This window comes from Meleagris gallopavo, chromosome 2 (assembly GCF_000146605.3).
Source record: "Meleagris gallopavo isolate NT-WF06-2002-E0010 breed Aviagen turkey brand Nicholas breeding stock chromosome 2, Turkey_5.1, whole genome shotgun sequence".
Classification (NCBI taxonomy): domain Eukaryota; kingdom Metazoa; phylum Chordata; class Aves; order Galliformes; family Phasianidae; genus Meleagris; species Meleagris gallopavo.
This window is the reverse complement of record NC_015012.2, coordinates 27,978,338-27,992,179: the sequence shown is the minus strand read 5'-3', so window position 1 is coordinate 27,992,179 and position 13,842 is coordinate 27,978,338. Positions and strand designations below refer to the sequence as shown.

General features: G+C 34.4%; 1 protein-coding gene across 2 annotated transcripts in view; it reads right to left on the bottom strand.

Annotated features, from left to right (window-relative positions):
• AKT3 (AKT serine/threonine kinase 3) overlaps positions 1–13,842 on the bottom strand; it is a 65,486-nt gene that overhangs the window by 31,240 nt on the left and 20,404 nt on the right. Inside the window, exons 4-7 of one of the 2 annotated variants that reach the window (XM_010706839.2) lie at positions 12,889–13,020; positions 9,627–9,692; positions 8,526–8,594; positions 372–494 (exon numbers count right to left, since the gene is read on the bottom strand). In XM_010706839.2, the coding sequence (XP_010705141.1) occupies positions 372–494; positions 8,526–8,594; positions 9,627–9,692; positions 12,889–13,020 (390 nt within the window). The remainder of the gene's footprint in view (positions 1–371; positions 495–8,525; positions 8,595–9,626; positions 9,693–12,888; positions 13,021–13,842) is intronic. The other variant, XM_019612744.2, reaches the window with a different exon arrangement.

Genomic DNA, 13,842 nt, shown 5'->3' with positions numbered 1-13,842 from the left:
CGTTGGTGAAATATGCAGAATACCATCACATTTTCCCAATTCCTCATTTCCCTTATTTGGAGACACTAACTACTTGAGATTTGTCTGGAAATGTGAGCTACGTTGTAATTAAATGGGGGAAATAAAAAAGATTGGAGGTTTAAATCTCCTTCAACTAGCATCATTAAGGAATACTTTTTTGAGCAATGTACCTATAAATTACTGTGTCAAACTGGCTCCTTCAGCAAACAGAGAACTTCACACTGAACACAGACTTTTTCTCCATTAACTCTAAAGAGTGCAACTTTATAATTACTTTGTGTTTGTCCCAACAGTCTCTGCAAAAACAAAAATTTTGATTACTTTTTTTTTTTTTTTTCCCTTTTTTTTACCTTGAGATCACGGTACACAATCTTCCCAGAATGCAGATAGTCCAGAGCTGAGACAATTTCTGCACCATAGAAGCGTGTGCGGTCCTCTGAGAACACCCGCTCTCTCGACAAATGGAAAAACAGCTGCGGGGGAAACAGCAGGGACAGGATTGTAATAATTACTGATTTAGTGGGGGAAATTAACACAAACATAAAACACCTCTCATCACCATATTGTGATGATAGATAGTATACTCTCAGTGGACACTCAGCACTCTTAGACAGCAGCTGGCTTATCTTTTCCAGGTTTCCAAAGGGAGAAAGCGAGCTGTTAAATCAGCGTTTTAATCAATATACCAATCTTGTTTAAGGCATTCTGTTTGCTACTCATTTAACCTTCAGTTACCAGAGGAAAAAAAAAAAAAGTACGCAGCAGAAGCATTCTGCACTTCTCCCTCCACCACTTCCTCATATTTTTATTTTAAGCCTCTGAGAAACATCATTAAAACACCTAGAGGCTGGTTCTACCTTCAGTTTTCAGTAAGTTAGTAACTCCTCTTTGCACTGAAAAGAATTCCAGCTCTTGAGCAGACTTTGAACAGGTGAGCTGGCATTTCACACAAACAGTAAATTCATAATGCTAATGGTATCACAGTCATTAAAAAAAGCAAACAGAGAGCTGCTTAGGGCTTACAAAAAGAAACCTATGCATTTTTCTCTTTTTCTTTATCTCTTTGCAAAGTTGCTTTGTTTTTTAATCTCTTTTTCATTACTTCATTATTAACACTAATTTGCAGACAATTATTTAACTGAAATATTTCAGTGAGAAATATTAATCATTATGTATTGCCAAAAATTTCATTTGCAATGAAAAAGAATAAGGTGAAGCTAGAGTTCTGCAGGGTTATCAGAGTCTTATCAGATAAAATATCACCCACAGAACCAAAGCAAGATACATACACATACACAGAATTTGGCTATATAATTCAAAGTCACTCTAAATTGATAATTTTATTTACTATGTTAAGAATGCTTGGGAAACTCTAAATAAATATTAGTGAATATGCCTCAGTTATTTACTTAAGGCCAAACAGGTCTTCAAACCATCCTTCAAGTTACTATGCTTTTGTGTTTACCACAAAAGCTAATGATCAACAAAACATAAATACAGAAATTATCATTTTATACATTAAATACGGTGTATTTTTTTTTAATTTAAAGGCTCAAAATGTCTGACAGTTTAGAATTCCAAAAAAGCAAAGCAAGGTTTAAAAAAAAAAGACACCACAACCCAAAATCCAATCATATGCCTTATCTGTCATAACCACAATGTATTTTTCACCCATAGGAAGTGTACACTGTTCAGATGGCAAAGAAGAATACAAAAATTGCTGCAGTTATTTTCAGTGTATAGTCTTTTCAATAGCCAATTGAAAACTCAGTCCTGTAAGGTCCACTCTGAAAGTAATGTCTCCTGGTTTATTATGCTGACCCATGAAGTCAGAGGTGGATGCTGGAGGTATGGCAGTAGAGACTGACCTTTCCTGACAATAACCCATTACATTTTGTTGCTGTGTGACAGATGGCAGCAGAGGGGCCGTATGACAAATTGTCATCTGACACAGGAAGTACGTAGGAAACACAGGTGTGGAATTGAATTCCTCCATGCGAAAAAAAATTGCATCAATTGACATTCATTGACGCTTGTTGAACATTTATGGAGACCAAACAGTGGATATGAGCACAGGGAGGATGTGGGTGGTGACAGTAATATGAAAGTCAATCCACATTCTGCTGCACCACAAAATGAAGAGCATCTTAATCAGCTCATCTGTGTAAATCAGTGGATCACAACCAGGGAATTGTATACCAAGCTGAATATCAGCTTCAATGCATTGGAAACAATGGTGGCAACAGTGGAAAATCACAAAGCTTGCATCAGGTGGGTCCCATGAATGCTCACACAGGAACAGAAAAAACACTGTATGCAAGTCTGTCAGGACCTACAGAACCAATACAAGGCTGAAGGTGACTGCATCATTACCAGTGATGAGATGCTGTGTCACCACTCTGAGCTGGAGTCAAACTGGCAGCCAATGGAGTGGTGACGTGAATTCCCCATTGAGGAAAAAGTTCAAGATGCAGCCCTCCGCAGGTAAAGTCTTGTGCAGTGTCTTTTGTGATAGGAAAGAGGTGATCCTTCTGCGTTACTTGGATCCTGGACAAACCATCAATGTTGAGCGCTACATTGTGACACTTAGCTGACAACTGTCAATTTTGTCTGCTCTGCCCTACCATACCCATTGCACAGTCTGGATATGGAGCCTTCTGACTTCCATCTGTTTGGGTTGATGAAAGATGGATTGCATGAGCAACATTTTCCTAACAATGATCCCATTACAGCACCTGTGAAACAGTGGGTCACCTCCACTGGTGCACATTTTTATAAGCACAACATTGCAGGTTCTTCTTCATTGCTAGTGAAAAATGCATAGCTATCGGTAGTGACGATGTTGAAAAATAACGACCAGTTAAAAAACTAGCAATTGTTCTGGATTTGCCAAGAGACTGTGAGTCCCTGGGTCAGTTTATTTTAATGTTACATACAACTAGAACTCCTAAGCTCAAGGCAGAATTCCTTGGAATTCACATTCCAATGTGTCCAGAATATATTAAAAGCTTCAAATCCCCTCAGGAAGCCAACACATCCAATTGATAAGGAAATTAAACACTTTCCTTACATATTTAAAAACAAGAAGAACGAACAAAAGTAAACAAAACTGGTGTTTTTCCAACTTTATCTTGGCTCGGAAAGAAACAATTTTCAAGCAAGAGGCAGCTTAAGTAGATGAAAGTCAGTTAGGGTTCCCCTCCTGAGTGAAGAGCCAAGTTACTCTTCCTGAGCTATTTATTCACCAGAATTGCACAGCTGTTCCCACTGCAGCCACTGTACCCTCAGACTGCAGCTAGTACACTATACAGAACCGAAGTCCAAACTTCCCTACAGACTGTGATGGATCAACCTCTGCTTCCCATGCATATGACCTGTTGGCATAAGCAAACAAATGCTCAAAGCAGACTCTTCTGTGAATCAGAGACCCTGAAGAAAATGCTTTAAGACACATACATGCAGTCTGATGTCTGCACCCACTAGCTGTGACTAACCATGTGTGAAACAGCAGGAATCTGGGCCTTACTTCCCTAGCCAGTAGAGTGGGCAGAATGTCTGATGGCAAATATGAACTATTCTGTAAGTAAAACATTATCATTTTAACACAGTTACTTGTCACAAGCATTCCTCAAACTCCTTTAGCACCTAGAACAGTTATCAAACCATGTATGCTAGTGCTTAGTGACATGCAAGTTAAATGTAAATTCGTACAACGGGGTACATGTTAAAGATGCTAAAGCAAATTTGAAAACTGTAAGAGAAAAATCTAATTCCATGAAGTTACAGCAGCATTTTCAACTAATCATTTAGTTTATTATTTCAGAATAATTAGGCCACAAGGCTCTACTCACAACTGACATAACATGAAGACTGGATTTATTATGTCTGAGAAGGAAAAGAAGAAATCTGATGGCAGGTTATAAAAAAGCTTCCAGCATTTGCACTATTTATTGATTTGCAGTTAAACAGGAGAGAGAGTCACAATTGCAATAGAAATAGCTTTGGCACAAAGAAAGTCATTTTGCACATAATTTTATGATGGCATACATGAGGGTGCTATAGTTACAGTGAGGACTGTAGCTATAAATTTTCTGCCATGTCTCTATTTAGAAACTGAACAACGATTTTGCCATGGTGCTTTTTCTTCCCTAATAGGAAATAATAATGAAAAAATCTTTACAAATAATAAAAAAGTCAAATATAAAAGCATACTCAACTGCAGAGTCAAGAATTTCAAACACATGTAAGACCCAACCTTACACAAATCAATATATTAACTCCTACATATTAGTGACCTACTGAGCATGTTGAATGTTGTATACTGCCTCTTGCTATTGCACATTGGGTTTGCACAGCTCTGCAGTTAAACATACCTTATATTTTTTTGGTAGACCAGCAACAACTGTGACATATAAAACTATTTGTTTATTATTTCTTATATATAGCACTTCTAAGCAAATTCTATGGCCAGAATATAGGGCCCTTGTTCTGTACAGTATGAACTTCAGGCCAAAGAAAACACTCTCTGTTATGTAGAGTTCAGGAAAAGAAAACAGGACAATACTGATAAAAATAGCAAAGCCTGCAATGATATTCAGTTATTTTTCATTAGGTAGGTTGTAAATCATCCTTTTTTTCTAGACTGTAATAGCACTTGTTCAATTACACCAAAACATTTGGTTCTCTCTCACCTAATGAATTGAACTAAGAGCTGCAGAAAATAAATGCCAAGTAGAACAGATTCAGAATTCTGGTGTAGAGCAATTATCTGAACAAATTTTAGTGTCTGTTTTATTTATCTTTATTACACAGATAATTACCAATTAAGTTAGTTACAAAGTATAGAAGTTTAAATTATGTTGAAAGTGCAAAGCATGAAAGTTAATCAACTTACTAATCAACTGAATCAGTGTATTCTGCAGAGTAATGTGAGTGATAGATTTCACTCCTGTAGCTTTCCATCCTTTCACGCAAAATACCAGAAATAAAAAAATGGGAAACATACACTCTGAAAATATTCCCCAACACCAAAGCTGCTCTTAGTATGTTTTTTTTACACCATAGTTCATATGACTTTGTGCATGCAAGGAGCTAGGAGGACATTATAACTATATATAACAATTATATGCTACAAACTTACTGTAATCACCTGGTTCTCAAAATAATACGGATTATAGAAGAAAAAGTAGACAAATCCATACAAGCAGGAAAAGCATTAATACAACCTTATGCTATTTTTTTTTTCAAACTGTTGATAAGACAGGAGCAGGAAAAAGAAAAATGAAGGTCTTGTTAAAGTAGGTGCTTGTCTACAAGTACTGATAGTTTTACTCATTTAAAAAATTTACATTAATATTATGTATTTTCAATCAAAATCAAGAACATAGTTTATCATACAATACTGTATATAGTTGGTTACTGTGAATTCATAAAATAGACTTGAAAACTGAGTTTGTTCATCTCAACTAAGCCAGATGAACCTGTTCATTAAAATGAAATATCAATGTCTTGGTGCTACTTTAATGTAATTCCTTCATAACAGACATATAAAGAAGTCAGCATAATGCCAGAAGCAGTATTCATGCACTATACGACAGCATAATTTATGATCAATAAACACTGTTAAACACTAACAAAACAGTTAACATTTCAGTCCATAATAAAGATTTCAAGACTGTGTCCCTAAGTAACAGAAGATGTACTATAAAAGCTGCCATTATAAAAAAAATGCACTCAATGTTTCTGTCTGAATAATCTACTTAAAAAAATCTTCTAATATCTTCCTTTTATAAATATAACTACAGAAAATACTATTTTAAAAGTGAAATTAAAAGAAGATCAGGCACATTTATATTTTGTACACTGTAATAAAAAGCACACACATAGGCCAGTAGAATTGAAGCAGTTACTTTCCCTTCATAAAGGCCTGCCTTTTTAACTGAGTCTAACTGCTTAGATGTTAGGCAGGAAATGTATAATGCTAAGATAAATTGTTACCAAATTTAACAGGGTTCTAGATTTTTAGTTGATATAGAGATTCTTATTTAGAATATTTTTAATACAATTTCTTTTCCTCCAGAATGAAATTCAGGGACTCCTTCTTTTATTGTTTTCCTTCCTAATCACAGGAAGAGGAACTGAAGATTCCTAGTAATGACGACATTTTTTTTATTACTGTAATAGGGCAGAACTCTGAGTTGTGGCATTATCTTGCTTTCACCTGGGTCAGAGTTAAGGATACTGATAGAAATTTCAAGAACTCTTTCATTCAGAGGACTGTTTGGGTAACTCACTCCTGGAAGATATAATCCAAGGAAATTCCCAAGCAATTGACTAAGGCACAATTAATTAAGAAGTGAACTTTAATCTAAAGGAAGTTTGAACAGAAACACGACTGAATTTAGCACAGTTCTGGAGAGAAACAAAAGCAACACGGTATTGTTACAGACAATTTCCCACTGGAAAGACACAATTAAAAGTTACATTTTTAACATCTTCAATAGTTAGAAACTACTGAAACACAGAGAAAGCAGTAGAGGAAAACAACAGAAGACAAAAGTCTGTGCGCAGTGTAGGAGATAGGCTTCTGAACAGCTAAAATGCTAGCTAAATCTAGTATGACTTACTCTGATTTAACAAGGCTATTTTTACAAATATGAAAATGAATTTCTTAGCAGACAGGGACTTAAGTCTGAAATTCACATGGAAATTTGGTAAAACTAAATATTTTCTTATTAAAAAGGGCACTTTGTCTGATCATTCCAGATCATAAAAGAGAAGCACTTCATAAATTAAAAGTGTTTCTTCATGGAAAACTGCCACCGAATAAAGGGCATTACTTCCCATTAGGGTGAAAATCTGTGCTTAGCTTAACTGAACTAGGCAACCATCAGAAAGAACACCAGAAACAGTAACAAACAACAGCTTCACAGCTGGAAAAAAGTAAGCCATTCTTGGCAAAGTATATTACAATCATTCAAATCCCAATGGGCAAAAGCAGGTTATGAGCAAGAAACATGTTTGCAGCAGTTGCCACAAAGGCACACCACCAAACACAGGAGATGCGAGATATATGCTTAATCAAAATAGAGTATTCAACTGTAATCAAGGAGTCAAAAATGTTCCTAGTGGGCTCTCTTCTGCATTCACATAGGACAGATAGGCAGCTTTCAAGAAAGCAAGCATTTAAACATAAACAGCAGGTTGATGTTAAATGCATACCTTCAAAGTATGAGATTACAAAATGGTCCTGTACAGAGAAGACTCAGAAGAATTAGCTAGTTTAGAAGGAGACATTTTTAAAACTCACTGTAAATAGCACTTAGTATTTCTGATGTAAGTTTAAAGCCAAATAAGCCAGATGAGTATTCAAAAGAAGGCTGTTATAGCATTACCACTGAAGGAAATTCTGTGTATAATTTCCACTAGCCAAAATTGCTTCATTATTTGAGTAGGATTAATAGACACAAAGTTAAGCCATTCTCTTATATGAGAATCCTGTATCACCATGTTCAATGGTATAGGGTGACCATAAATGACTTAAATGAAAATGAGCCTCAGACTAGGCCCAGAAATTGCCAGAGCAGGGAATGCAGAACAGATACCCCCGGGGTGATCAGGCATGAAGATTATATTGGAAGACAGTTTTATTGTAGCAGAATACAGCAAAAAGATGATGCAAAACATGACATCATGTTGCAACAGTTCCTCAATGTAGAAATATTTTCTAATCAAAAAAGCAAGGGGAAAACACTTAGTCCTTTAATGCTACCATGCAGTAAATAGCATACAAAGTATCAAATTCCCCCTGGTTCACACTGTAACAAGGTATAGCCTGAACAGCAACAGACCCTCAAAAGGCAGATGAAAGCTTTCTTCCTATACTGTAATTATGTTTAATTCCACTTGACTGGTATAGGTTTTTATACTCCATGCTTCAGGGAAGACCTGGAGGACAGCAAAGGCTTACAATACTATAAAAAGTTTTGCACCTCTGCTTAAATTTCCAGAGGGCACAACAAGCTAAGAGGAAGGAAGTAAAGAAAAATACGAAGATCCCATTCTTTCCTCCTAGGTATTTGCAATGGCTATAGCAAAGAAGAGGGCACGTATTTCACATTAGGACAAAAGCAAGACTACTTCAACTTCTTTATAGTGGCTTATAAATATGTTGTGCCAGAATATGCTATAAGTACTTGAAGGAAGAAAGTAAAAAACAAACAATAAAACAAATGATTTGTGCTTATCACCCTACCATGAAATTATCTTTCAAAAAATAATAGCCTAATTTTTCAAGAATGGAGAAGTGTATCATAGTTTAAAAAAAAAAGGTCAACTTTTCTTTTTTTCCACAAAACAGTAAAAAAAATTGCAAAAAAAAGACCCAACAAACAGTTCAAAGATAATAGAAAACAAGGAAAGAGAGATAAATTATGCCCTATAACCCAGTGTAACCCAGTGGCAGCACTACTATCACTAGTACAAAATGTCTTTTTTAAACTTACCTCTCCTCCATTAACATACTCCATCACAAAACACAAACGATCCTTTGTCTGGAAGGAATATTTCAAGGACTTGCAAAGAAAACAGCAAAAACAAAACAATTATCAATTTGTATTAAGCTGGTTTCTTGCACTTTAACAAAATTTAATTTTATCTTCTTAACCAGAAGATTAACTTTTCAATATTGATTTCATTTTGCTGGGGGGAAAAAAAAAAATCTACAGATGCAGATATGGCCTAAAATTAAGAAATGTAGTAAAACAAAATTCTAACGCAGTTCACATTACTTAAAATAGTTGTTTTACTAAATCAGAAAGATATAAAGATACACCTGCACTGACATCTTTGCATGACTTGAGCAGAATTATGCCTACTTCTGCTTATCTTTATGCTCTAAGAAACTTCTGAAGAACTCATTGACTGAGTCCAAGAATATTTTGGCCAAGGAATGAAAATGAAGTCCTTTGCTTTATAATGGTTTTATTTTTCTACATGAGGAAGTTTCCATGTTATGCTTTTTTTTTTTAATTACCCTACAATAATTCAATCTTTTGAAATCAATGAAAAGATTTTCTTATATGTTCTCAAAGAACAAGATTAATAATTACTTCTACAGAAGTAATTTGTCATGCATATCAAAATTCTCACCTTCTATTCAGAATTTTCTATTAAATATTAACCAAGTGAAGACAGACATTGAAATAGCAGTGGTTAAATTTTGTTGCTCCATGGGTTGCTTCTGCTGAACTAATTGTTATTTCATCATTTTATTGAAATCTCTATAGATGAAGTTTTCTTTATAAAAATAACTTCTGGGACAAATATGTAAAATCACTTTTAATAAAAAAAAAAAGTGTTCATATATAAAAATTTCTGAACAGTTACATTCTACATCTAAATGTGTTTTCAGTACATTTAAGTATTATAAATTTATTAGAAACTTTATTTCTGAATAGTTAAATAAGTACAAAACCATTATACATCTTCATGAGAAAGACTTCAAAGTTTGTCTGTAAGTTATGCCCATACTGGAATATCCAACACGTAGAAAATACCTACTTAAGCTCTCAACGGCACGTAACATTTATATCCCTAACACTTACTGTTAAAAAAGGATGTCTGGTGTTTTTCAGTACTCTGCTTTCTGTAAGTGTATGAGCCACTTCATCCTAAGAAGCAAAAAATACAAGTAGGTTTTAATTAAGATACAAAATTGCTGTTAGTTAACTACAAGGAAAAAGTTAATACTTCCAGAAACACAAATCTACACTGTAGATATGAAAAATGAATGAAACTGCTCACACACACACAAAAAAAAACCAAAACATTAAAAGTATTGATTTCTTTTTAGAAAAAAGAGTAAAGTAAAATAAGAAGTTCAGCAACATACAATCTAACATATTTGATTTGAGTTTTCTTCAAATATTGCTTTAAAATGAAGTCTTAAAGTTTACAACCACAGCAGGACAGGAAAAAAACAATAACCTTGGATTTGGTATTTTGGAAATATAGCCATCAGACCTGCAAAGTATCAGAAATGTAAAGCTCTAATGTGCATCATCTGAATGACAAATACTGGGTTAATTAAATCAGTTTGCAGGAAACGTACACAGCTAGTAGCTGACAGGCAATCATAGAACATAGTCTAATTTTACAGTATTTTTTCTTTTTTAACATTGTCTTGGTGTTTGTTTTTCTTTAAAACCACTCAGCCAAAATGGAAGAACGTCCATGCAAAATCCTTCCTCAACCCCGGTGCGATCCCACAGAAATCACGTAAGAAGCACTTCTCTGGCCAAGCCTGCCCTGCCTCCTCGAAGCAAGTCAAAGGATGGCCAGGGAATGCCCTTCCCCATTTCCAGCCAGCTTTAGAAAAATTCAGAGCAAGACAGCTGCACTCTCCTGTTCCTCAGCCTAAATCACAGGGGTTGCCATAAACCCTATGCCAAATGGAAAGAAACTCAGCCCCAGTGCATACTAGTGCCTGGGAAAGCTCATCTGCCCTCTACCTGCCAGCTGTCTCTCCCTCCAGAGCCCTCTCTTTTGCCTTTCCAGGCAAGGAAGGAGCCTGGATGAAGGGCTCAAGGCCGCAGGGACAGGCTATGGCCAGTGTTGCCCTCACATTGCCAAGGGCCTGACCTAAGAAGCTAAGAAGCACCCTGCTAGTTTTTGCCATTGACTGTGGCACTAAGCATCAGCTGAGTATTATACTGAACTCAAGACAAACCTGGTGACTAAAACACCAACCATAACACCACATAAGTAAATTTATTTAGATGGAATATGCTTTAATATTGCCACAAATAATACTAATGTAAGATTACTGTCCTGGACATGCTTATCATGCTCTGCTCTGAAGATAAGGTATCATTAAACTAATTTACTAATTAAACTATTATTAAAGTAAACACAGATGTCAGGAGATTTAGATTATGTTTTAAAAACTGTCAAAATAGGAAGTTAAAAAATAACAACAGAGTTCTCAGTAATAAATTCTGATGCCATCCAGTTAAGTAGTAGCGCATTATTCAGTATAGACACTACAGCCACATACTGGGAGGAAAACAAAAAATGCTTCAAAGAGAAAAGCTATTCTGAAGAATCATTCATATAGCAAAATCAAATAAATCACTGTATCTTGGATCCAACGGACAGTCTGTAATAAGCAGTGATGTTGCAACAACAAATCCAAGAGGCTCACCACCCATCTTTCTAATCTTCAATGATATGGATTTAGTCTGCAACACTTCTTCAATTGGTGATGTGGATAAAAAGCCTATTCTCAGATTCAGACTCCAATTGAAAAAGTAGGGAGAGCAGTGCACCGTTCATACATTTAGTGAATTTTATAATATGTTAATGACCTGGAGATAGAATAAAGGGCTTATCGACAAATAAACTTTTAATATATACATATACAACATTGTAGTATATCCCTATAGAGACTTTTTACGCTACAATGAATAAGTTATTTTAATCATTATTTATTTAATTATACCTTTTGGTATAATTTTCAATATTGTGAAAGCAGAATTCAAGAATTACACATTCCTGCTAATTTTACTATTAAGCATTAATTTGATTTGTATTTTTTAAGTTTCCAAGTGCACACAAAATTGATTTGCTATTCATGTGAAAGAAGATACACTGAGATGATATTGACTGTTTTCCATAACTCTCATTCTTCATCAATTGTGATCTGAGTAAAAACCTACCTAAACTGCTATTGCCTTCATGAGAAGAAAAAAGAAAAAAAAAGGAATCCACACTTCTCTGGTGAATCATGAGGTTTATATCAAGAAATAATCTGAAGAATAAGCAAAATAGAAGCTGTTTTTTTTGAAGCTCAAAGAAATGTAATCGCCTTTGAGGTTTCAATTCCTTTTTCAAATTTAATCAAGACTGATCAACACATTCAAAAGCTATTAGAATGAGAGTGACAGGCAGACAAATGAGCAGTGAGATAGCTTGCAGAACTCTGTAGCCCTTCTTTTCACTCACAAGTAGAAAAATTGGAAAAACATTTGAATGAATGAATATTTGAAAATATATATAATCCATAGCTGTTGTCATCCACAGTCAGCTTCCTGGAACACCAGTAATATTAGCCTCAAGCATTCAAGAAATTTCAGTCAGGCTCACATCCCTCAAAAACCTCCTTACTTAGTAATCAGAATTATTTTTAATTGTATAATGATGACAACAGCAAGTACTGTTCTTGTTCTCAAAATTGTCTTGAGCAAGTAGGGTTCAAAACTTTAGCATTACAAGAAACAAAGTTCAGATCTTCAAGTTAAAACTGGATAGAATTACCACCAACCACAAGGGCCAATAATGTTACATAAATCCAATGTGACTGACAATTTCAATTTAAATAATTTCTACAGACTTCAGCCTCAGATTTCTTTTTTGTATCTCAAAAATGGAACAATAAAATTGTTATTCCCATGCATGGCTAATCTTATCTAACAAACCAGGAACAGCATATTAAATTAAAATAATTAATTTAATTAATTAATTAATTGTATTTATTTGACTAAACTTGCAATTCACTATAAAAATATTTAGTTATGTAATATACCCTACAATGCACTTTTTCTGTTTATAAGCTTAGATGGCACAACTTTCCTGCACAGTGAATTTTCTAAGTGCTTTAGAGGATGCTCTAGGTTACTGAACAGTGGAAAAAGGAGTAAAAAGATCTGTACGTGTTAATTTTGTTAACTCTTGTTTTCTGAAGATACACATATATTCTATTAAAATCAGTCACCATAAAAAAAACAAAAAAATCAAGTATAGCTTACTATAAGATGCTGATCATTCCATTAAAAATAAAAATAGAATTAAAAATAAAATCTTCCTTACCTTTGCAATAATGACTTCTTTTTTCAAAATCTTCATAGCATAGTATTTCCCACTAGCCTTCTCTCGGACCAGGATAACTTTGCCAAACGTGCCTTTGCCCAGTAATTTTAAATAATCAAAGTCATTCATTGTCTACAAGGAGCAAAGAACAAGCAAGGATTAGCAAGACATAAGCTACGCAGTTCCAAAATATATTCAAAAATGCTTCTGCAAACAACCAAACAGTATTACCAATATAAAAAGATCAATTTACAAAACCTGAGCCACACACACAAATCAGGATAAAGTTGAAGTTTATGATCATAGACTTAAACACTACCTTAACTGATCAAATTTTCCAAAAACTACTGCAATGTGCTACAACTAGAGATGCACAAAACCAGGGAAATTACAAGTAAGTGAAAAAACAAATTAATAATAAGCCTATATATGTATTGATACACAATTAATACAATAAGCTTGTGTTGGTTTTAAAATAAATAATTGTGAAACGTTTTCCTGTCAAAATGAAACTGCTGATAATAATGAACTCTAGGAGTCTGCATCATGAACATATTTTAGAACCATAAGAGAATCATTGCTCAAGCTCAGGCAAAATATGTAGTTCAGCTACAATTGTACCTATCTTTTTAATATTTAGCCAAAGACTAAAATAATTACTTCTCTATAAGTATTTTTTAATTCCAGACACTGATTCAAGTATTCATTAGAAATATTTACTGTGATACTACTATCCTTTCAACATATTAGCCTTTTGTTTATCAGGATTTTAAATTTATCTTCCATTTAATATTTCCGTAGTCACATTCCTGCAAACTCAAACTTCAAATAATTTTTAGTATTCTTCTTTGATTAGGAAGGAGGAGAAAAACTATAAGAGTAAAAAAATACACTGATTTATTACCAGAACCTATTTAAATTTAGAGCCTGTTCATAAAACTGTTTTTCTTAGCT